This window comes from Hippocampus guttulatus, chromosome 12 (assembly GCF_054856545.1).
Source record: "Hippocampus guttulatus isolate MCC_2025c chromosome 12, RoL_Hgut_1.0, whole genome shotgun sequence".
Classification (NCBI taxonomy): domain Eukaryota; kingdom Metazoa; phylum Chordata; class Actinopteri; order Syngnathiformes; family Syngnathidae; genus Hippocampus; species Hippocampus guttulatus.
The window spans coordinates 16,422,667-16,448,728 of NC_141272.1; the positions used below are offsets into that span (position 1 = coordinate 16,422,667).

The following is a 26,062-nucleotide window of genomic DNA, read 5'->3' on the forward strand; positions in this document are numbered from 1 at the left end:
CAGGTTAATGGAACACTTTGAATCACACGTGTCAAAGTCAAGGCCCAGGGGCCAGATGTGGCCCGCCACATAATTTTAAGTGGCCCGTGAAAGCAAATCAAAGATGACAACTTCCATGATACTTGCTAAAATGTGTACCAAAATTTCAAATTTTCATATCTAATAAATCAGTGACATATTGCAAGCATTTTCCAGTGACCAAACCCCTCATTACAGTTACTTAAACAATAGTTGAATAAAACATATTCTTCACTTCTTGATATAGTTTCAGTCATCACGGCCCTCCAAGTGAAACAGTAATTATAATGTGGCCCGCGACAAAATTTAGTTTGACACCCCTGCTCTAAATTGTCCCTAGGTGGGACTGTGAGCGCGGATGGTTGTTGGTCTTTGTGTGGCCTGCGATTGTCGGGCAAGCAGTTCGAGGAATCCTGCCTACTGCCCGAAGACAGCTGGGATAGGCTCCAGCACCCCCCGCGACCCTAATAGGCATAAACCGATCAAAAAACGGGATGGTCGGATGGATGGAGAAGTAAAAGCCTTGCAGGCACAAAGGAAAACCACAGGCTATGTGACCAGTTCCTCGATATGGCAAATGCTATCATTAAATTAATACAATAAATAAAATTGCACATTTCCCCATTTTGGCACTAACAATCATAAATAACATATCAGGCAATGTTTTACTAAATTATCCAAACCTTTCAAAACCATTTTATTTGCATTTCACATGATTCTTTTGAATCATTCTCTTGAATTTTTTTTTTCCATCCACGATCGGAATTGACGGAGAATAATAAATGTTTACTGACCAAATCTGCTGCTGACAGATGTAATTATGTTACAATCCTAGGATTGGTCGTGTTGTGATTGATGTCTTTGGAATGTGGTATGTTTGGACATATTTCAAAATAGGTTACTGAGATTTTTATACGTAGGGGGAAAAATCGTGATGGAGTTTTCCAAACATTTCAAGAACAAAAAGAAAACTATATTCGTTTGATTTAGATCATTCCATGATTTATTTCTTCTCCTACATAGAGAAAAACATGATTCTCGACTCAAATTCTTATTGCTTATATGGCCTAATTTACAGCAGCCACAAGGGTTTCTGGGACTCACGAGTCTATTAATCAATCTCTTCAATGTTCCCCACCATCTCTGGAGAAAAAATATCCTTTTGTGAGCGCTGAGCATTGTGCAATGGGCTTATCAGCCCTCTGCTGACAAAAGCTCCCTGCTGCAGGGTGATCAGAGCGGTAAGACCAAAAGAACTGGAGACTCCAAAAACCAAAAAACATGGAATTACAATTAAAATTACCCCCAAAACAGTTAAAAGAATCGAAATAATCAACATGAACATTGGTAATTATCCGCTTACATCTAACTATTATAACATCATCTGACCATTAATAATTCTCTCTACCTCCCCAAAATAATTGTAAATGTTAATTATTCAACTTGGCTATGCTTTGACAATATTAAAGCGTCCACATTCTGAATCGCAAAAAATATTGAAGATCCACGTCTTTTGTAAAATACAGACACAAATGAGTCCATACTCGAAAAAGTATTGTCTTTTGTAGCCACACCCTTATTGTGTGAAAAATGCAAAAGACGTGGATTTTGAAGCATTCGCCATTGCCAGTTTATAATAGGTGACTTTACAGCAGCTCCTATGCTTTTTGTTCTTCTACTTTCTTCCTCTCATAACTTTGCTGCTGTAAATTGGGAATTTCTCCATTGTGAGACAATTAAAGGTTTTCTTATTTTTATTCTTATTATTCTTATTACAGAGCACCGATTCATAAGAATTCAAAACACTGAAATGACATCACCCACTCATGCAGGATTTCGCACATGCTAAAAGTATATTTCATGGTTTGGAAGTATACTGTGAAACCTACCACACTTCGTACCGTGCTTTGGTTGAGTCTGGGAGGTGGAGTTTTTTGTGCTGGTGCTGGGCAGCGGCTGGCGATTTCCCCTGGTCCCTCACAATTGGTGCAGGGTTATAGGATGTTGCTGGCGGCGTCCTCCCTCTCAGCCGTTGGGCTGAGACACACACGCAGTTGTGCATGTGCCACAGCGGATGCAGGTAGACATTCGGGCTGTTTTAATTGCAAAAGAGTGTGTTTTTATTTCTTCCTCAGAAATAATGTCAATTGGTTTAATGCAGTGCAGACTCAAGATGTTGCCTTCAATAAACCCATTCATTAATTGTGCAGACAATGTTTAAATTAACATATCGGCATTCTTAATTGCTGTGCAAGTATGAAGAAAAATTTGCCCCTGAATAATAAAACAAAAAAAAATTATCACAACTCACCCAGTGAAGATGTGTGACAGACCCAAAATGGAGCAGAAAATTGCTCATTGTTTTTATCATGAGCCAGTCAGTCAACAAACATGACAGAAAACCAGCAACATCAAACCAAAATCACATATGTGCATTTAGAGTCAATAAAAGCCTTTCAAACACACAAAGCCAAACAAGGTAAATTGTACCAGCATGGACTGAAGTGGGCCGTTGTCCCATCTCTCAACCCCACCCCCACAATTAATCAAAGGATAATTGGTTATTAAAATGGTCTGCATTCCATTATTTATTTTTTTGCCACTTGCTCAAATAAATGGTTGTCATTTTCACGAATTTAACTGTGTTGCAAAAATCAAGTGTATTTTCTGGTTTGACAACAACCCCCCCCCCCCCCCCCCCACACCCCCTGCCTCAATCCATTTATTCTTACCCTGCAATTGACTGAACTCCATGTCAGACTCTCCAGAGCACAATTTGAATGCTGAGCATCTGGCACGCTCAAATTGCTGATGTGCTGTGATGTACTGCTGCCTCTAAAGCCCCATGCTGGTAAACTATTGTACGTTTAGGGACCACATTTACTGATGAAGCCAGAATAGAATCGAAGCGAATAGAATATAGTGGTCACAAGAATGCTAAAAATCAGGGATGATATTTTTCTGTTGAGTCACTAGATAAGTGTACATAATGAGGTTGCTAACAGGTCACACTGGTCTCATTGTGTTTAGATTTATGTTTGCAACACTGTTTCAGTGATCGCTGTTTCTCAACAATCTACTCAAGTTCAAAGTACTCAATTTGGCGTAGTGCAGATTAAATCCACTAAAAACCGCATTACACCACCTTCAACACAATTTAAACCTTTCTGACAGATTCTCAGAAAACGAAAACTCACTGAAGTGAGCATGCTGTAACTGAACTTGACTTGGGAAAAAATATGTGTGGTTGGGAATGACCTAGAGGCTGACTGCAAGTCCGGTGATAGTCATATGAATACATTTGTCGACATTCTTACCTGCTGAAATACGTTCCTGCTCATATTGCAAAACTCAATTCTACCCTGTGGGATCTATATGACATGGAAAGGCATATAAACGTGTCACTATTAACGTGCGTAATCAGAAACGACAGATTTTTTTGTTGAAACAATCTTGATATATTATTCACAGATAGAAATATTTACCGTGTTACAGAGGCACTTCTCCATATCCTCTATCACAGTGTGCTTCCCAAATCAAATTAGTCTTTATTGCAAACACCTTTTAAAGCGTTTTCTTTCTCCCTTTCACATCCCTCCATCAGTATTCTATATAGCGTCGAGACTCCATTTCCCATTTATCCTCCCAACGCAGCACTCGCTTCTCACAGGAATTGTTTTTGCGCAGTTTGAGTATTTTGTTGGTCAACATTGCAAAAGTCAAGTTCATTATTGCTTAGACGACGGAGCAAGAACGTTTGCGTTGTGACCAAGGTCATTAGTGTGATCATTTGCTTGGTTAGTAAAGTACTAGGTTTGTGATGTTTAGTCACGCTTCAAACATCAAAGTGTATGCAGGACAGTGGTTAAGATTGCACGATTGTCGGTGTCTTATGTGTTGTCTTGTATTATTTTGTCATTTTATGTTAACTTTTCTTTTGATGGTGGCGCGGGCACCCACAGCGGCTCCTCTTGTTGCATGTTGTCTTGAGAGGGAATAAATTTCATCTGTGCAGCACGTTTGACAATAAAGTTGGATTTGACTTGATTTGACGCATATAGTTTATAAAGAGGAGCTTTAAAAAATATTTGTCCAGATGCTCACATTTTTACAACCAATAATTGTGGTCCACGCACGTTTGTTTTGCCAGCCACGACAGCGCGAGACACCGAAAACGGATACTTAAAGAGTTTGTGAATGGAAAGTTTACTTAAAAAAGTTGCCAGATTGTTCCACTGACAAGACCAAAGTTACCTGGATGTTTTGCAGTTGTAAACCGAGCTATCATCATAGCACGTCGAGTCTGAAATACAACTTAATGGCCAAGCACACAGCTGATGTGAGTACTCCGCCCCCTCGTCTCAGACAGACAGCTATGGATCATTTCAAAGCACAGAAAATGGATGACATGACGAAGAACAAATTTGCTGAAGCCAGAGCTAAATGTATGGCTACTGCATGCAAGCCTGTCAACATTGTCCACAGCTCGACTCAAGCTGAAATCATTCATCTAACGACTCCACTACGGATTGCCAGTGAGAGCCTCCATTACAAGCTGTGTACAGAGATTGTACTTAGTGGAGAAGGCTAAGGTACACCAAGCGAGAGAAGACACTGTTTCGGGAGAGAAATAAGAGACTAGGTTGATGAGCCTCTGGTGAATAAAGAGCAGGTAGCCCGTCGAGTACGATGTATGCCACTGACGCGATTGTTACTTGTTTGTAACTATTTTGTGTGGAAGGTTACAGTGTTCCGTGTCCATATAAATAAAGCGGGTGGAGCTTCTCTGTGTTCGTCTGACAGTGACGGTGCGCTGAGGCACATCGAGAGTTCAGCGGCGCAGTGGTAGCGACCTTGCGAAAATAAAACGTCTCCAGTGTTGTCATCGAACCAAGTGGAGTCATCTGAAATGATGTCTACACAAAACCGTAGAGAGACTTCCCCGCAAGAAGGACCAACAGAATCAACATAGCTGGACTGCTGTGTTCAAAGCAAACTGGAGAAAAACGAAGTATGCAACCATGGCTTAAATGCACTGTAGGCTGAGTACTAGTTTACCTGAGATGTGCACTTTATAATGTTATATTGCTCTGTTTTGATTCCATAAAAAGAGCTGTTAAAGCAGCTGTTGTGTGACAAAATATTTTTTTCACTGTTGTTGATGGACAGTAATATTGTGTGAGAGATTGTGTGAATAACTGCTCCAAGTGAAAAATGTTCATGTAAAATTGAAAATCGAAATTGTTATTTCAGTAAATATTTGCATTTTGCACATAGAAAACTGATTCATGATTCCATGTTGATGAGAGCATTAAATGGGGGAAAAATAGGACAAAAATATATAAAAGGAAATTCAGAAACAATAAAAAATGCGGGAGTATTCACGATTCATTTTTAGTGAATTTGAGTTAATTATGACAGTTGCATTTTTAATTAGATGAAATATTTTAATTGTTTGACAGCTCTAATATATATCATCCTCGTCTCACCCCTCGGGTGGTGTCCGTCCCTCATTCAGCTCGGGTCCTCTACCAGAGGCCAGGAAGCTTGAGGGCTCTGCGCAGTATCCTTGCTGTTCCCAGCACTGCACATTTCTGGACTGAGATGTCCGATGTTGTTCCCGGGATCTGTTGCAACCCCTCATCTAGTTTGGGGGTCACTGCCCCGAGTGCTCCGACCACCACAGGCACGACTGTCACCTTAACCTTCCAGGCTCTCTCCAGCTCCTCTCTGAGCCCTTGGTATTTCTCGAGTTTCTCGTCTTCCTTCTTTCTGATGTTTCCATCACTTGGGACCGCTACATCCACTACAACGGCTTTCCTCTGCCCTTTATCTATGATCACGATATCTGGTTGGTTCGCCATTACCATCTTGTCAGTCTGGATCTGGAAGTCCCACAGGATATTCGCTCTGTCATTCTCCACCACCTTCGGAGGTGTTTCCTATTTTGACCTTGGGGTTTCCAGTCCATACTCCGCACAGATGTTTCGGTAGACTATGCCAGCCACCTGGTTATGGCGTTCCATGTAGGTTTTCCCTGCCAGCATCTTACACCCTGCAGTTATGTGTTGGATTGGATCGTTTCAGGTGCCTCTTTGCACAACCTACACCTTGGGTCTTGTCTGGTGTGGTATATCTGGGCCTCAATGGCTCTGGTGCTCAGGGCCTGCTCCTGAGCAGCCAGGATGAGTGCCTCTGTGCTGTCCTTCAAGCCAGCCCTCTCTAGCCACTGATGGGACTTCTTGAGATCAGCCACTTCAGTTATGGTCCGGTTATACATACCGTGTAGGGGCTTGTCCTCCCATGATGGTCCCTCTTCCAGCGCCTCATCCTCTGTTCCCCATTGTCTGAGACATTCTCTGAGTATGTCATCCGTTGTAGCCTTCTCCTTGATGTATTCATGGAGCTTGGATGTTTCATTCTGGACAGTGGCTCTCACACTCACTTGTCCCCGGCCTCCTTCCTTTCGGCTTGCGTACAGTCTCAGGGTGCTGGATTTGGAATGGAATCCTCCATGCATGGTTAGGAGCTTTCGGGTCTTAACGTCCGTGGTCTGAATCTCTTCCTTTGGCCAACTTATTATTCCTGCAGGGTATCTGATCACTGGCCGGGCATAGCTGTTTATTGCCCGGGTCTTATTCTTGCCATTGAGCTGGCTTCTTAGGACTTGCCTCACTCGCTGGAGGTATTTGGCCATAGCCGCTTTACTTGTTGCCAGTTCGAGGTTGCCATTGGCTTGTGGTATACCGAGGTACTTGTAGCTGTCCTCAATGTCTGCTATTATTCCTTCAGGGAGTGAGACCCCTTCAGTGCGGACTACCTTTCCTCTCTTAGTCACCATCCGACTACATTGCTCAAGCCCGAATGACATCCCGATGTCGCTGCTGCAGATCCTGGTTGTGTGGATCAGGGAGTCTATGTCCCTTTCGCTCTTAGCATACAGCTTTATGTCATCCATGTAGAGGAGGTGACTGATCGTAGCTCCATTTCTGAGGCGGTATCCATAGCCTGTCTTGGTGATTACTTGGCCTAGGGGGTTCAGTCCTATGCAGAACAGCAGTGGGGAGAGTGCATCACCTTGGTATATGCCACATTTGATGGACACTTGGGTAAGTGGCTTGCCATTGGCTTCAAGTGTGGTTTTCCACATCCTCATCGAGTTTGTAACGAAGGCTCTTAGGGTCCTGTTCACCTTATACAACTCCAAGCATTCAGTGATCCATGGATGTGGCATCAGGTCATCGGCTTTCTTGTCATCAATCCAGGCTGTGCACAGGTTGGTATGTCGGGACCTGCAGTCTTGTGCGACTGTTCTGTCAACCAGGAGCTGATGTTTGGCTCCTCTGGTATCTCTACCAATGCCCTTCTGTGCTTCGCTCATGTATTGATCCATGTGTCCACTTACCTTAGCCGCAATGATGCCTGACATGAGCTTCCATGTTGTGGAGAGACAGGTTATTGGCCGATAGTTGGATATGTATATATATATATATATCCTTTTTTTTTCTTTTTGCCTTTTATCACGTTTTGGCAAAGAACTCTGTAGATAGACACACATTTGCAAACCAGTCATATTTTAGTACTAACCTGGCACACTTTGTTCCGCCGATTAGTCATTGACCTCATTGCAGAGAAACCTTTAACATTTCCTCTAGCATTCTACGTTCCAATTACGTTCATCTAACATGCGTGCCCCTCCTCCACCCCATGAAAAATGCTTATTTCACTATTTCTCTCTTAAACACATACTGTATAGACAGGTACACACCCACACACATACACACACACACACCCAAACACGCACGCAAGCATTTCTTCAGATTGCTACTATTAGCATTGTGATGTAAATGAAATGCAGTGCTTAACACATTCATTACCACCATTAATTGGCACTCTTGAGGTTATTTGTTTCAGTGACCATCTAGCAGTGTTTTCATGTTCGTTTTTGTTTTTCAACAGCAAAGACATTTAAATTGAATACAATGTTTTTATACTCAAATTTTAGGTGGCTTCAATGGTTTTCTGTGAAGATCTAAGAGTAAAATATTATGAATTGGCTATTTCCCTGTCTCATGATGGTGCCCCAAGGTAATTTAAAGAAACACTCATCATTCTTCTTGTTATAAAATCAATAATTATTCTGAATAATTCATACAACACCTTAGGCGTGGACTGCCTCGCAAAAACCTCTTGTGCAGTATGCATTACTAATCCCCAACTACCGGTAATTGTATATCTTTTCTTCATGAAAATGTTTGATAATGAAGGTCTGTTCAAGGCCGAAGTGTAACTAAAAAAATAGTGCTATAAGATATGAAGAAAATGAAGATATTATTTTGAGATTCCTCATCTGTGTGGTTGTTTGAACTGTGTCTCTATTCCATACAACTTGTCAGAGATTTTCTCGGACAAAGTTAAAGAAATGACTCGGCACACAGGAAAATTGTCTTCAATATCGGCGGGAGCGGATCTCTGAGAGCGAACGACGGTTAGTTGCTCCGATGATACACACTCGGCTCCCTCTCCGCTGGTTCGAACTTTTATTGCAAAATACAAGCAAGACACTGCCCAAGAGATTTGCATACCGCGCCCCCCGGTCCGGCCTCTCGGTAGTGATCTGATCTACCCGAATACACAAGTCACAGATTTTGCTGATTTAATGTCCACCTGGGCGCGACAGCTGTTCCCAAACTGTCTTTTGGTATTCAACAACTCTTTGTTCCCAATTTGTTTATTCCCACTCTGTGATTGAATCTAGCCTTCGCCCCACCTTGCTTTGACGTGATTACTCAAGAAAAGGCCCTCCGCCCAAACGGCCAACACCTCTGTGCTGAGCATGTCCAGACATGCCCAAATTAACCGAAACTTTAAACATGATACAATTTTGTTCATAGATTTCTCTATCACAACTTCAAGGCAAACCCTCAGAAGAGTGTGGGTTCCGCCCTTGTCTAAGGTTGCATTTGTATAAGCATAACAAATCAAGTACAATACGACTAACTCGCCTCAGTTTAAATGATTGTGAATGTTGAAAGACTAGCTGAAAGAAGCATATATTGTAAAGGAGGCAAATGGTTTCTAATGGCCGATTCATTGATCTCTTGGAACATTCCGACCTGCAACTGCGCTTCAGAAATATCCAGTAAAACATTGTACATGTCCAGCACACAGCGCTTTCTGAGGGGGGAAAAAAATCTGACATAGTGGTGCTAAAACAGTCAGGTTTGGTCAGTATTTAGCATACACGTTATTTGGCTTGATATGCACATACGTCCCCAAGTTTTTGGAGCCATGAAAATATATCCACTTAAAGCCTCCAGTGGCTAGAATATGTCCTACCGGGTCGTTGCAGGGCTGTTTGCAACTGCTCGTGACCAACTAGCTCAAAAGCAAACAGGCTTGGGCATAGTTATAATAATTAACCTCATTCAGTACGAGCCAATTCTAGACCAAGTCTGAAAAGACGTTTAAAAACGTCTTTGGAAGTGAATGAGTTAAGTATGCACTGGATAGCCACTCATGCTAACAGAGGCGCTGAAGTTCTTCTCTGGCAGGGTAAACGAGGCTCATGCTGGATGACTACACGCTTCACTGAACTGTATTTTAGCCATGGATCAAAAAAATCAGGAATACAAAAGTGGGGATGTACAGTTTAATGCTCTAGCTCCATAAATGAATACTAAGAGTCTTTGCGCATGTTTTCAGCAATTATCCTCAAACATGTATAAGGTATTCTGGGACAAATATCTCAATTCATTTTAAACTGTCTTTAAAAAAAAAAAAAAAAAGTAGCAAGGGATATGTGGAACAACAAAAACCGACACCGAGACAAGTAAAAGCATCTTGCTGATCAACAGAAAACAAATGTATGACAATGTAATGTATTCAAAGCAAAACTTCATAGTGTATTAAAAAAAAAAGTGAAAGCTGCTGTTATATGCAATTCGTCATATTAATGTGAAACAAAGTGCATCCTCCCTTTTCTGCGTCGCCACTCTTTCCTCCCTTAATCGCTCATTGTTTTTGTGTCCAACGCATTTGTCTTACTTTTGGGGCAAATGGCAGTTTGAAACTTCCATTCCAGACTTCCCTTTCCACTCAAATAGTTTTTAAGAAGAAAAGTTAAGGTGCAACTTGGGTTTTGCTTCCAAATGGCTAAGGCGCCTCCTGGAGGGCTGCTGTCAAACGTCTGCAGTGAAGATTTATTGTGCACATCCCACCCTGACCTTAAGCGTGGTCCGAGAAACGGATAAGAAGAGTTGAATAGAAGGCTGCTGAATATGGTGTAGGAGTACCAAAGGTACACGTGTTGTCAGGGTTTAGGTAATCAAGAGCGGGCGTGTGATGGATGCTGCGTGTCAGTAGGCGAGTTTACACAGTTTTTATCACAATTCTGTCTGATTCTGTCACTCTGCTTAAAAGCTTCAGTTTGTGTGTTCAAACTGCAGGATTAGGTACTCGTGTTCTTTTACGTCAGGGATGTCACACTCCTTTTTTGTCGCGGGCCTCATTGTAGTTACGGTTTACCTTGGAGGGCCGTTATGAATTTTGGGAAACCATATAAATGTTTAATCACCTCCACGTATTATATACGCAGTGCACAACAAATTGATGAATAACTCATTTTAAAATCTGAAGTCAAGAATAAGGACTTTTATTGTGGATTACAGATGACAATTTGACATTTTGGTGCAGACTTTAGCATCATGGAACTTGACATGCTTTATTTGCTTTCGCGGGCCACATAAAATGATGTGGTGAGCCAGATCTGGCCCCCGGGCCTTGACTTTGACACCTGTGTTTTACATATATTGGAACCTCGACTCTTACACACATTGGATCGTGTCAATATGTTTAACCAACATTTTTGAGATAATCTGCGATTGGCTAGCAACCATTCCAGATTATACATGGCCCCTTACACGAAGGTCACCTGGGATTGGCTCCAGCTCACCCACAGTCCGAATGAGTTGTAGAAAATGGACGGATGGACGGATGGAAAATTCACTGTGTGAGGTCACTATATGAAGGTATAACAAATGGCTCACAATTCAAGTGAACAAGAATGTGAGATTTAGAAAACTGTACACGGTAGGTGACCACGATAAAGACCAAGCAGTGTCCCCAAGGGTGTTCCATCTGTTTGTGTTGTTTGACAAGAAAGGGTGGTGATTGCAAATATAGTTTATGCAAACTACTTCTACAAGATACCGTATTTCCTGCACTATAAGGCACAGCTAAAAGCATTAAATTTTCTCAAAGGCCGACAGTGCACCTGATAATCCGATGCGATGATGTTACTGTCTCTTTATATTCCCAATTGAGTTGTTTCCCTGTTACTGTTCCGATGCCATCTAGTGGTGATTATTAGCAGGAACCAATTGTAACGTAAAAGGATTCTGCCCGGCACTAATTGACATGTGCATCCAGCAACACACACTCAACACACAGCCATTGCCACAGCGATTGTGGGGTATGCTGCCTTGGAAAGGAAGAAACCAGTTCACTCAATCATTGGGGATGTAATAGGAGTTAAGGAATCACAGAGTACGGTGAAAGAAAATGTATTGGAAGGTTAGTGTCTCGTTTGAATGAAGTAAGTCAGCCCTCATAATATAAAAACTGGAGAACAAAACTTGTTTTTCCTCATTAAAATAAATGGCCTCACCATTTCCAATCAAGAGTGGATATGTGGAAATCCATTAATCGGTGTTCAAGTTCAACAAGATCAAAAGGGTTCACTTATATGGCCGCACAAAATGGATGCAATTGTTTTTGCAAAATGGAGGTTTGTGGATGTTAGGTAGCAATTCTGATATTGAGGAGAAGTCATTTGACTGCTGACTCCCGTTCCAGCTTTGAGCAGCTATATAATTGCTACACTAAATAGATACTTTTACAAGTCAGTAATTCACAGTCAGCTTCAAGTATATCTCCCTGACACAAACACACAGACAGAGAAACAACAGAAACGGCTGCTGCGCTATCGCACTCATGTAATTGTTTCTTCCATTTTCATAATTATATGCCTTGCGCGCTACAAATTTTGGGCTCTTACATAAGTGGCCCGATAATGGTTTGTATATTTAAACAGTTGAGGGTGTCGGCAATTTTTCTTTTAATAAGAACAAAATCCCACCAAATGAATTCGTCTCTACGGGCCAAAGTGGGATGATTCAAATTGCGACAGCTCAAATGCTGACATCTTTTTTTCACGTTCGCTTTGCATATGTATTCACATTCTCACTGTTTTCCATACGTCACCTCCTTGCGACTTCTCCAAGTCACCTTGATTCCCCTGCCCATCAATTTCTGTTAATAAGAATCAATCGCTCCACTCTCCCTTGACTTTGACCCTCCAAATAATTTTGGTCAGTTTCTTCTTCCCTCATTTTCTGTGCGTGTGGCTCTTTGTATCCATGTTAAAATCTAAACAGCAAAAGAAAATAAATGATCAATCATGTCTCTGCTAAGACAGATGCTGCATACTGTACATTTCATAAATGTTTCTGTTCACTTATGATCACTTTTTTATACCCTTTAATGCAACATCAGTATGTGTTTTTTTGGCGTGACAACTTGACTTAGCTTCAAATTTAGGATGCACCCTGGTCTCATAACTTCGGAGCATGAATGAAAATATTGAAGCAAATGCAAGGCTCATCATTTCTGGTGGTTTCATTTCAAATACAGATTACATTTACTATTTCTAGCCCCACAAAAATCTAAGAAAAATGCATTTCCATACTTGAGATGAGAATCTGCTATAGGCAGAATGTCACATGTCCAAACCCGAAAAGCATTCACCGTTGACTTCCTTCGACTGCCACCAGCTGTGATTGCCCATGAACTTCAGCCCTTAGGCACGATGATGTAATTCTTAGTCGACAGCAAAAAGCAAAATGGCCGACCCCTTGAGATGGATAAAAATAGGTGGATTTTGCTGCTTAATTCATATTCCACAAAAATGAAAAAAATAATCAGAACTCAGTGTTTAGAATAAAGTGAGCGCATGGAACATATTGTAAAGAACATTTTTGACTTGAATTCCCCTTTAATAACATTTTGCTGTTCGTCAGATGCACGGGTTCACTATTATCATTATTACTAAGAGGCAGGTCTTCATGAGAGGTTAATCAGGTCGCAGACTCCATTAATGAGAGCAGAGGCACTGTTTGAGAAAACCAGTATAATAAAGCACATTGCCCCTTTTAAGTTCTAGTCATGTTTGTTTTCCAGGGATCTTTCCAATAACTTGGAAGTTGTCTTTCATCTAATTTTATACACCGGTTTTCTTTCTGCACTCTACCCCGATCCATCTGTGTCATCTCTCCGGCCACCACCTTTTCGTCTCACACCACCTCATCTATCTTTTTCTTCCATCTCCCCTCTTAAGTTAGTAGGAAGGGTGCAGATAGACTTTGAACTCCGAAGGACATGAGGCGACCGCTCTCAGTCAAGTTCGAATAGAGAAACAGGCAATGAAGAAAAGCGAGCAGGTAAACGAAAAAGAGTGAGATGGAGGTGGGCAGATATCAATTCTGTTTTCTTCTCACCGCCAAGTGCCCCAAGAGATGATGAAAAATCTTTGATGTGCTATGCTTTTGTTCTCCCTCTCTCGTTTACACTTTGGTTTGTCCTCTGGTTGTTATCAGTCCTCCCTTTCCTTTGTTTGCTGGATTATTTATTGCATTCAACCTTTCCGTCAGCCAATTTGCATCAGGTAGAGACTTGGGGAAGTAATCAGGGAATACATAATTTTTTTTTCTCTCGTCAGAAATATGTGATGGAGATTTACTACTGAACGCCAACTTTGGATGTGAAGATTTTGCTGCTCAGTTGATGTTTGTGTGGGCAAACAACTGCTTGTGGGTAGTATGTTATCAGAGCAAAAACATGTTCGTGGAATCTGCGTATTGATTCCTAAACACATGTCGTGAGTCTGTGTTTTGGTTTTGAATGTATTTCCCCAATTCATGGACTGGAAAGGCTTCCATGACTTGATACTGTTTGAGAAAGTTTTGTGAAAGCAGAGATTTGACTCTGCTATCATGTTTTGTGTTTTTTGCAGTAGTTCGGTTGCCTCAGGTAGAGTAGGAACCAAATTGGACCATCGTCCACATAAAGGTTTCTGGTACCAAATTGCACTGCGTCTTGGCCATTTTCCTCTTCTCCAACTTGAGCTGCTCTACGAAGCCCGTAAATGGCAACACAGGGAGATGGTGGGTTTCGAAACACGTGATCAGTCATACAGTACTCTATAATTTCTTTTGTAACATCATTTTCCCTGTGCCAAAGGAAACACAGGAAGTCGCAATGATCTTCTCGAGTAGCGAAACAGTCGAACATTCGCTCCGCACTTGCAGTGATTGCAATGGGCTCTCGATGCAATCTTGTGAGTACCCTTAGCAAGGCATTGTTGAGCTCTAGGCCACTTAAGAGGACGTCGCTGAGTGCCGTACCCACGTGTTTGGCACTCGAGTCAAAAACCACTTTGATGCGGTTTTGGTGGATGGTACATGCTGAATAGTGGAGGATATCAACACTGCTGTTTATGCTTTAGGTTGAGTGAGGTGGGGGTGGGGGGGCGGGCAACTTCTGCTTGCTGTCACAGATTTTTGCATGAACTGCACAGTGTTCTCTCATAATAGTTTTTTTTAATCTCGGCTTCATTTTAGAGTATGCAGACGCTTTCATGCCTGCCCTCAATTGTTTGGTAAGCACTGTCTGGGAGTACTAAAGGGAAGGGGTGCAACCCAGCTGTTTGTCTCACCCTGATACATTTTATTTTGCATTAAAGTGAGAAAATGTTCATCTTGCTGTGAGGGTGCGAGTTTTTTTTTTTAATCATTTGTACCCTTGATAAAGACTGATTCTTCAAGGTTGTCTATTTGTGTTGTTTTGATCTTGTATCTGCAGGACGTCGGTGCACGGATTGAGATATGACGGTCGAGCATTCATCATGTTAGTTTTGCTAGGTGCTACTGGTTTGTGTGCAGCACTTAAACACATTATCCATAATAAAAGAGCCAAGGTCAAGGTACTGGCCAAAAGGGGCGTTGCTGGACCCATTGCACTGCTCTCTCACTTTGTGCAGTCTGAGGATGTCCATACTGAAGGGCAGTAAAATTTGTGTATTTGGGACTATGGGATATATCTTGGGAGACGGTGCCTTTACATGTGGGTGATATACTGCGCAATCTCAGGTGAGAGAATTTTGGGCCAATCTTCACATTCTAGCATTGGTGGCAGTGGTACTGTTGTGTTACCATCCACAGACGCAATAATAAAGTTTCCTTTCCCTCACTTTTGAAATACGGTACCTGAACATGTCTTTAAGTTATACACCTCCCTTGACATTAGAGTGATCAAAAATGTCTGCGCGTGCAAGGCACTGATTACTCTGCTCATCCAAAACTACATAAACGTTTATGCCTTTATCCTTCTGCCGGGTTGGATAAACATTGGCCAAGCAAATTTTAGCACAGGACCTTGGGCCACATAGATTTTGCTGTTTTGAGAGGCTGGACCTGGATGCAGAGCTGTGCTGTCTCTCGCTCTCACATTCTTTGCAGGTGACTTTAAGATGACAGTTTTTGGTTTGGTTCTCGATTGATATTTGAAGCATATGTTTTTAGCTTAGTGGCATGGTAACTGATCATCATTTCCGCCTCACAGTGCAGAGGTCGTGGGTTCAAATCCAGCTTCGGCCTTGCTGTGTGGAGTTTGCATTTTCTTCCCGTGCCTGCGTGGGTTTTCTCCGGAATCTCCGGTTTCCTCCCACATTGTGACTGTGTGTGTGTGTATGGTTGTTTGCTATGTGTGCCCTGCAATTGGCTGGCAACCAGTTCAGGGTGTACCACCTATTGCTGGGATAGTGTCCAGCATTCCCACGACCTTTGTGAGGATAAGCGGCTCAGATCAAGGATGAATGGATGTTTTTATCATTCAGATATACTTTTCTGTTTTCGAAAGGATTATTGTGTAAATTGCAAAATTTTATGACAGGATGTGTTTTATCTAGCGGATGATGTTTTTATTCCTAGTCCTCCATGCCTTCTGCTGTTTCTCTACTTTGAGCTACTTCGGTCTTTTTCACTGAAATCAGAGAGTGAGTACTGCTTTTTTGATCTAATTTAGCCTGAACTGCTGACAAGAAGGAAAAGCCAGGATCTTTTAATTTGCGTAATTTCCCCTGTAAAAAGCATGAAAAGACGTAACTACTCTTTGCAAATCATTTTGATATCACCACATGGCCACAGGGACACTTCAGAAAACCAATGCCACTAAATGCAGTTCGGCGCTACCTCCATCAGTGCAACTTCAAACTCTACAATGCAAAGCAAAAGCCTTTTTTCAACAACACCCAGAAACGCCGCTGGCGTCTCTGGGTTCGAGTTTAGCACAAAGCCTTCAAGCGTCTGGCACAAAGAAAAATGTCAGGAAAAGCCTACTAGAACAGTTGAACGTTATTTAGGGTTAACCAAAGGCATTTTTAATGGTAGTTGTGTGCTGACTCCCATTCAACATGAGTTTCATTGCTTGATTCTGAACACAGGCAGATCCTCATTTATCAGAGATGTGAACACTTATAAAGTTGTTTTGCTTTACTTGAGTTGGACAGTTCATAGGTCAGGTTGATTGTGGAAAACATTTTGAAATAATTCCATGGTCTAATTTTTTATACCACAAATACCTAGACACCAGTGCTAGCTTTTATTCAGCTTTTTTTATTTTATTTTATTTTTTATCCAGCTAGCTATAGAGAAGATTCTGAAAATAGAGGAATGAAGTACACCCTGCAAATTTACGATCCTCTCCTAAAATGATATCAGAGGTGTAACTGGTGGAGTATGAGGTTTTACACCTGAGACTCACTGCCTAAAGCCCTTTGTGTTGAAGGTTATCACCGCTAATTCAATAATCTTATTGCGCCTGTGTGAATGCCCATTTCGGACATTGCAATGATCCGCTTCAGCGAGTTCTGTCAAAAAGAGACAGATGAATAAATCCCGGCTCTCCTGTTACGCCTTTGATGCACCAATTTACCAAGAAGGCAGTGTGCAGGCGACTATAGAAACGCAAGGTGCGACCTTGGGCTGAACCTCCAAGTCAAAAAAAGTCTCACTGTTATTGATCATAAAAATCCCATGATGATTCGACATTGATTCTCAGCACGAGCTGCAGGTATTGATGTTCTGTGTCAAGCAGCAGTGGCGAAAGATCACACCAAGTTGGATGCGGTGCCTCATACAACCAAAGACAACCATTGATTCCAACTCACATCTGTTGTGCTTGCATGAGCGAAGAGTTAGGTCACCCAAAGTCAAGTGTTCCTAGGCTAACCCACATTGAATGAGAGGTGCTGAGAGGAAGAGGTGAAATACAGCTCAATAAGCATTGGCACGAGTGTGGCAAAACGGAAGGAGAAATGATGCAAAACAAACAATAGACTCGAGGGTGCTTGTGCAATCAATTACATGGTCAAAAAATGGTCAAGCATGCAGATGAGTGGCACAGTCAAAAGCTTTCCTGAGAAGAGGGTCAAACGCTAATGTATTGCAATCAGCATCATCTTTTATCACATTGCTCCCACTGTGGGTCCTCTGACTCTTCTGCTCAGCTCCATTGTAGTTTAATATGAACAAAAGTAGTGGGCATTAAAAAAAAAAAAAAATCGATGTCATGCTTTAGTAGTTTGATTCCATCCATCCTTGTCCTCATTAGCATTGCAGATGCCTTTTTCCCAGCTGACTTTGGCCGAGAGGCACAGTGCACTCTGGCCCTGTCGCCAGCAAAACGCAGGGCATGTATAGTCAAACTAGCATTCACACTAAAATTCACAGCTATTTTGAATCTTCAATCAAGCAAACATGCACATTGTTGGAATGCAGCAGCAAGTCGAAACTCCTCATTACAGTCGACCTCCAGAGCAAAGAATCAAGCTCTTCCTCATAACTGTGAATCGGGCATGCTAGCCACTAACTAGACTACCATTACACCCAATTGCTCTGTCTAAATCAACATGCTTCTTCTATAAAGTTGAAATACAATGTCGAGTGTGACATCCACTTCAAACACCTCCTCTCTGTTTCTCTGCCAGATCTGCGACAAGGAGTGGCACTACTATGTCATCAACGTGGAGTTTCCAGGGGTGACACTTTACGTGGATGGAGTGACGTATGATCCCTACCTGGTGACAGATGACTGGCCCATTCACCCGTCCCAAATTGATGTACAGCTAACAGTTGGCGCCTGCTGGCAAGGTGATCAGAATTGTTTCAGCTTCATTTTGACTGTTCCATGCTCCTAAGGAGAATAGCGTTTCTTTCATTGCAAGCCATATCAAAAGTCAGCTAGCGTCTTGCAACAATTGCTGATCAGAGTTGTGAGCCATGCTTAGCGAAACTAAGGCCATGCATATTTCAGTTTTTGTTTTGTTGGCTTGGCTTCTTGCCCAGAATTGGCTGGCAACTTGTCCAAATTGCACCCCAACTCTCAACCAAAGTCAGCTAGGCTAGGCTCACCTGCAAAATTAAGGGCAAACAGTTACGAAAATGCATCGACAGACTGACGGATGTATGGCTTGGCCTCTGTAGCTTCAAACCAACTCTATGAATCCATAATAACTGATAATGTGTATTTGCCACATTGCCTTAAAAGTACAGTACTTATAGTGCAATGGTGGCTTTCAGAAAGAAAAATATGTATGTTATTTTTTTTATCAAGCAATATTCCATCGAAATGTATATTGTTTGTACTGGTTGTATTAAAACAACCTTGTAATAATTTACATTATCTTTCTGTCCAAGATGGCAGCAAACACACGCAGACACACTTGCTCCTTCTTGGCACCTCGAGCGGCATCGAAAAGCGAGTCAGAATCGCTATTGGCTGCCACACACTCACACCTAGGGACATTTTTGAGTGTTCCATTCACGTGCTATGCAAGTTTTGGGAATGTAGGAGGAAATCGGAGGACCCGGAGAAAACCCACGCAGGGACGGGGAGAACATGCAAACTCCACATAGGAAGGCCGGACACGGAATCAAACCCTGAACCTCTGCACTGTGAGGCCAATGTGCTAATCAGTCGTCCACCGTGACATGTGAAAGATTAAAATCTGAGTCACAGTAAAATTGTCATTAAATGAGGCATTACGCTGCTTTAACACCTATTTCAAGTACAAAGACACGACTCATATTTTTTTTGACACATCATTACTACGGGAACCAAAAAGCATGGCTCTTGTTCTTTGGTCCCGAATGAACAATTCAATTACAAAGGACACTTAGTCTGTCTTTGATAAATGATTGAAGCAGTCAGAGAAAAGTCATACAATTAAACTGTCCTGTAAACGGACAGCTGACACTAATCACACCAGGGTACAATAAAGGGCACTTTTTTTTCCAGAGTACAGTTGATTTGATAGTCCAAAATGAAGCTTGGCACTAATTCTTTGCCTCAAATAAAAGAGTGAAGATGTGATTTGTTGAAGAAAAAAAGGAAAGGAAAATGGAGTGCAGAGCCTATTTCTGCTTTTCTTGTTCAAGCCAAACTAAGTTTTTGTAAAGCAATCCTGAAATCTTGACCAAAGGGCCATTAACCTCTGCGGATTGTCTTTTCAAAAAACTTTGCTTTAAGTTTGTTGACGACACACACAGAAAGGGATAAGCTCAGTCAGTCTCCAACGAAGTCTTGTAGGTTTAGATGTTAGTCTATTATTTCCAAAAAATGAAATGCTGAGCTCAATATGTGAAAATATATCCAAGGCTCAAACCTTTTTTTATTTTTTAAAAAAACACTATGATGTAGAGATTAAGTGAGAATTTATGTGTTGGAAAAAAAATTCAAATTTTGAAACATAATTTAAAAAGTTACAACTGGCTCGTCTGGATGGTGTAAAATGCTTCATTCCATCCAAAAACAAAAACAAAAACAAAAACAAAAAATGAAGAGCGGCACTCACTCGCGGAGCAGTAATCGTGAAAAACATTTGTGATAGTACCAACATTTGACAGCTGTTTGTCTTGATATTATGACATAACAAGATTAAGAGGGAGCAGTGTCGTCCAAACTGTATTTGATTAAAAAATCGATTCAGAGGTGTTTCCCAAGACGTCCTTGGGACTTTTGTCTTTGTTTGTCGGCAAGAGTTCAGACAAGAGAGCATAAAAAGACAAGTGATGGGTGCAAAAAGAACAAAAAGAAAATGTCAGCTCAAAACAAGCTTAGTTGCATGTACCAGTGGCATATTCATAATATTCCTTGATGTAATTTCATGGCTCATAACCATTAACCGGCCAGTCAGCATTGTTTGACGTCAATAGACTCTGTCATGACCACAACAAGTTAATATAATTGAGAATGATCACATTCTTGATATTTGTAGTCGGAGCTTGGTGGCACAAGGCTGTAGCCTTTTAATAAGTTGAAAATTAAATCTGTACCATCCCACCATTAGCAGCTGAGAACAAGCATTCATCAGTTGTGCATGAATGTAAGTGTGAAATAATGGCCTGTTATAAATTCTTTTTTATCAGCTGATGGAAATGAATAGCGTTTGTCACCAAGCACAGCCATGCTGAAATATGCTGATAGACTGACATCATACATTAGAGCAGCATGAGCGTGACGGATGACTGGTTTTGGTCCTGGTATCTTTCTAAGCAGAAATTTACAATGCAATGCACATCTGATAAATTAGCAATGTGAATACTCAAATCAATCTAACTATCCATCCACTTTCTACCGCTTATCCCGTTCGGCATCACGAGTTACATCGTTCTCTGGAACCTTTCCCAGGTAATTATGGGCTAGAGGTGGAATACAACCTCAACTGGTTGCCAGTCACTCATTAAATTAATAAAATGTATCCTCCTAACCTCCTACATTGTTTTATCAGCCCCACATACCTCATGACAACATACCTCGAGGGACATATCCAATCAATACGTTATAACGGGCGTTCGTTGTAACCATTTCCAATAAAAATGACCGCCGACTACGATGTATAATGTAGTATGAACATTTGTAGATGTAAAAACATGAACATGTAATAGGGTATAAACATGTCAACGGTGTGAAGAAAAACATATTTTAGAAGGCATGAAAGAAACAAATGTAGTATACTGGAGATGAAACTTGAAATAAATATTTTCGGGTTATCAAAATAACCAACTGATTCGTTAACCTTACAGGAAGGGAATCAGGGACAGCAAATCCTGCATTCGCATTCATGTGACACATTTATGTTCATTCATTAGCGCTGAGTTCTGCATTGTTTTGGACAAGTCCAATGTGATTATATTTATAAGTTCTTACATTGATGAAAATGGATTGTGAACTGCTATATTGTAGTGCAAAGGTTTGGAGTTGTTGAGGTGATGTCCAGGAAGATAAAGCTATGTTATTTTTGCTTTAGTATTGGGGATGGTATTCAGCCTCAAATATATGAACTGTTGTTCTTTATTGCTATAGATTGCCCTCTTTTGAATGTGGATATAAATCGCGATATGTGCAGCGGAGATTGCTTGGGAGGAAGTTTACTGACAATCGTCCGTGAATCTGCAACTTTGTTATTAGCAACAGTTTAGTAACACGCTGTGCAGTGTGAATGTAGCCATAATTATATAGCACTTCATTTTCATTTTTTTTAAACATTAAGAGTTGGATTAGGTCACGAAATACCCAATGAAGGCCCAGGTCCGAAACTCACCGCCCACCACTGATTTCAATAGATGGCAACAAACCCATCGCCATGCTTTTTGCTGCGCGTGAAAATACACTCCCAGTGCACTCTGCCTCTCAGAACACGCCATTCGCAGAGTCATGTCAAGCGTCAGGGAGAATTTTCAAATACGCCCATTGCTGCATGAACCTTGTGTGACCCTTTCCAGCCCATTTGGAAAATGGAGAGTGTAGCGAAGAAAAGGAAAGTTGACAGAGAGGGCCCTCGCTTCCAGGGCAAGTAGAATTTGGCATCATTTTTCATTGAAATAGGAAACAACGATGTCTGCTTTATTTGACAAAAGACTGTGATGGTTTTGAGGACTTCAATATCAAGAGACAAAGTCAAAGGTCCGAATGTCAATGTTGGCTGTAATTGCAACCTGTGGGAACAGTTGCCATGTCATCAACTTTGGAAGCACACTTTTGCATTGCTGCTTCTAGAATCAGAAAGAGAATAGAATGAATCTTCATTGTCCAGCAGGTGTGAAAATTTGACTTTGACTCGCCAAATACAGAGAAGGAAAGAAAATATAAAATCAGATACAGGTACGTCATAAACACTGAACATTAATTATCAAGAGCAATTCATGTCATGGCTGTGGTCCACATCCTATCAGTCACTTTGCAGAGTTAAGAAAACTCATAGCGTCAGGGACAAAGTATTTCTTAAATACATTCTTAGTTGCCAGAGAGACACTCCAGCGTCTTCCTGAGTTTAAAAGCTAAAAGTGGCTCAAGAGGGGATGAACGCGATCTGGCAAGATGCTCCTTCTCATTCTCTCGGTGAAAAGTTGAGTCAAAGACTTTTGAGGTTTGCCAATTATCTTGCTTGACACTGACACAGGGCCTAGAGAGTTTGTTCATAAGTCTGCAATTTAGCTGACCGTACCAAGCGGGAAGATGAAAGGTTAAAACACTTTCCTCAGTTTTATAAACAAGTGCCAAAATCTGCTGACTAACTCCAAGGCCACAGAGTTTCCTGAGGAGATAAAGACGCTATGCACATCTCTTAGAGATCAACTCTGTGTTTCTAGAAAAGCACAGTATTTAAAACTATCCACAGTTTCAACATGTTGACCATCAAGTGAAACTGTTTCTGTCTTCAACTCTTGTTTTGTACAGATGACTAACTCTTTCCTATGTGCCCTTGTCCCAGTTACGTGTGAACTGCAGAGAGTCGAAAATAGCCGCCACAATAGTGGTCAGATGACTGGCTAAATCTTGCTCCGACGTTTTACAAAGTGTGGAGGTTAACGCAATTGGGCAAAAAATCATTTGGCGTTTTTGCGCGTGGCTTTTTAGAAATGGACCTAATTGCTGGGAATGTCCACCATTTTGGTGCTGCATGTTTAGCGCGTCGGCTTTTCTCCGGGTACTCCGGTTTCCTTCCACATTACAAAAACATGCGTGGCAGGTTAATGCAACACTCTAAATCAGGGTTGGCCAACCCGCGGCTCGCAAACCAAATGCGGCTCTTTGACTGGTTCAATGGGGCTCCTGGGCTTTCACACGACAATTGTCGAAAACGCCTCGGCGATTACGCTGCCATTCAAACAACGGTGCTTATTACACAGAACGTACTACGTCAGCCTATCATCAATCCCGTTACTTGATTGACATAGAGGGCAACCAATCAGATGACTGAATCACCACTCATGCGCAGACAACGGCGCCAAGTGCTAAGCTAGTCAGCGAATTACCTCTATTTTTAAGGCAGGGGTGCCCAATACATCGATCGCAATCTACCAAGAATTTGTAACAATTCATGTTAGTTGAGGAGCACAAAATCTTTCAGACCATCAGGGACTCAACTTAGAAAGTCTAGAGGCGACATCATCTCGACCAATAACTATCGATGTTTCTACGGGGAGTTTATTGCAAATCTCATCACATTCATCTCTGTCATCCACAAAATCAAATCTACCATAGAATTCATTATAGCAGCATGCAGGAGAGTTATTCCCAGTTTCGCGAAATGTGACTTTGTCCTTCCCACAAGTAGACGCAAGTCATGATCACATTTCTAGTTCTCCTTGGACTAGCTAGCATCAGCTGCCTCTCTTTTGAAAAAAAAAAGATGCAAATGAAGCTGAGCAAGATCTTCAGTGAGCACATGGATGCAGAGCGAGCTTCAGGGAGTGATCGTCTCATCAGCTCATAAACAACAGTCCCTGTAAAGTGGCATACAGTATTCACTTGTATCATTTCTGCTCCACAGCAGCTCCCACTCCTTTCATCTGTCTGTGGCCTACACTGATAACATCTGTCAAGGAGGTACACGGTGGATCGTTATCTCAAGAGGAGGCGTGAAAAACCAAGACTTTATAAACTGTGCGCACAAAGCAGGCAAAAACGGAGGTTGGCTTACTGCAGCCTTAGACCATTTCTGCATTTGTTTTATAATATTGCCTACTCAATTGTAAGTGTGGCTATCGGCAGCGACACCATTTGAGGATGAACAGAGGACAATGACACAATTCTTTTCAGGGAACCCCAAATGCCTAGCAGGGCTCCTGCCCACCATTATATGGTTCTGTATCATAGTTTTGAAGAATGATTTGCAACCGGCGTGCCATGACATAGTATGCTGTGAGAAATCATCAGGTTTGCCTTGAGAACCGATCTTTTTTTTTTTTGCCTACCCGTAATTGGTCCAAAAAATATCCAAATTAGGTATAGTTGTTCATCTGTTGATGTCAGTGATGAATAGTGTGACGCATAGGACAGTACTCTTCCACTAACTAGCAAAAGGTACATAATTGACTTGTGTATCTGCTTTTTGTGACATTTGTGTTTTGCTGTGTGCCTTGAAATGTTCGTAATGCCTCAATAATGGACGGTAAACACTGACGTAGACAGGGGTGCACATAAAAATTTTGATGTAGCTCTCGAATGAGCACTCAATTTTTTTTCCCCCGATTGATAATCTCAAGGATGGATTTAAAAACATACAGAACATCTGGGCGAGGGAGGGCCTGTGGGTGACATCCGGCTCATCCACAGTCTCTGCGGCCTTTCAGAAGGAAACCAAAACGTCAACTGCTTTTATTTTGATGTGCATTGGAGTTAGTCGTGCAAGCGAACAACAGCAGCGAGTGGCTTCATTGTTGCCAATTTAAATATATTTTTTGTATTTTGTGACTTCTCCAACTATTCTAGCAGCCGTTGAAAAACCAAACAAACCAAACAACAATAACAAAAAAGAACGGCAACGTCTACCGTGATGGGAAATGCATATTTGTGGCGATAGCCACAGGTGCTTCTACCCAGCTAATATATGTCCAAAATTATTCAGACCATTTATGGATAATTTTGTACATGGATTTTTATTAACTTACAGAATATAAACAATTAAATACAAAGTTAATGAAGAAATTTGTTTCAAAATACAAATGCATGTGTGATCATTGCTGAAACCTGTGCAAAGGCTGAGAACAATTTAGCTTCGAATTGTGGAAGATGTAAGGCCATATTTTCATGCCCAGTGCAAGTCTAGAGCAACACCCAGTCTAACGATGCGCATGGTCGGAGTTTTCTGTTTTTTTGGCATTTTCGTAGAAGGGTGCAGATAGAAATAGACATTTGTGCAGTTGTGGGAGTAAACATACCTAATTCCGGGCCAATCAAAGCAGCTCCCCTCTTTCCCTTTAAAGTGAGCGCAGGTGAGGCGTGCAGTCTACATGGCTCGGATCAGCATGTGCAAAGTACGTTTGTAAGGAAGACCTGCTCTTGCGGTGGATGTAAAGTTGGCCGCTGAAAGGCTGTCCAACCCCAGTCGTGTGTCCGTGTGCTAAAATAACTGTCCTGTCGTGTGAGTCACGGGCTGAATGATGGGCCTCTGTGTAACAAACACTTGACTTTCCATAAGTGTATCTGTTGTGTGGATCCACACACCGACAACCCAGAACGAGTCGTTAACGCAGCAGGCAAGCCAGCCGTTTGTCTCTTGGAGGAGAGGAGTCCGGGTTAGCTCGCTAGCAAGCTGTTGGCTAACGCTTCTCGTCCGGGCATGGAAAGCCCTGCGACAACTGATGGAATATGCTCCAGCAATTGTCAGCTTGAAGCCAGAAGCATTTCCTGCTGAACCCACGACCAGTAATTTAATATACTGTATGTGGCAAATTTTAAGGTAAAACACTGCTTAGGTTTTCCCCACCAGGTAAATAAGTGTATGTTCAATTGTTTCTGGTGGTGGTTTGCCGGATCTGCACCTGCACAGACTGAGCTTCTGAGCTTACAGATGCATCATTCTGAGCAGTGATACATGAGCCTGCGCTGTCAGCTGGGAATTAGGGTTAACTGGGTCAGGCTG

The 26,062-nt window shown here is 41.7% G+C and overlaps 1 protein-coding gene across 1 annotated transcript in view; it reads left to right on the forward strand.

Moving 5' to 3' along the window:
* Positions 1–26,062, forward strand: part of LOC147197654 (calsyntenin-2-like) — a 203,385-nt gene that overhangs the window by 150,297 nt on the left and 27,026 nt on the right. Inside the window, exon 9 of the mRNA XM_086125572.1 lies at positions 18,122–18,284. Within this exon, the coding sequence (XP_085981698.1) occupies positions 18,122–18,284 (163 nt within the window). The remainder of the gene's footprint in view (positions 1–18,121; positions 18,285–26,062) is intronic.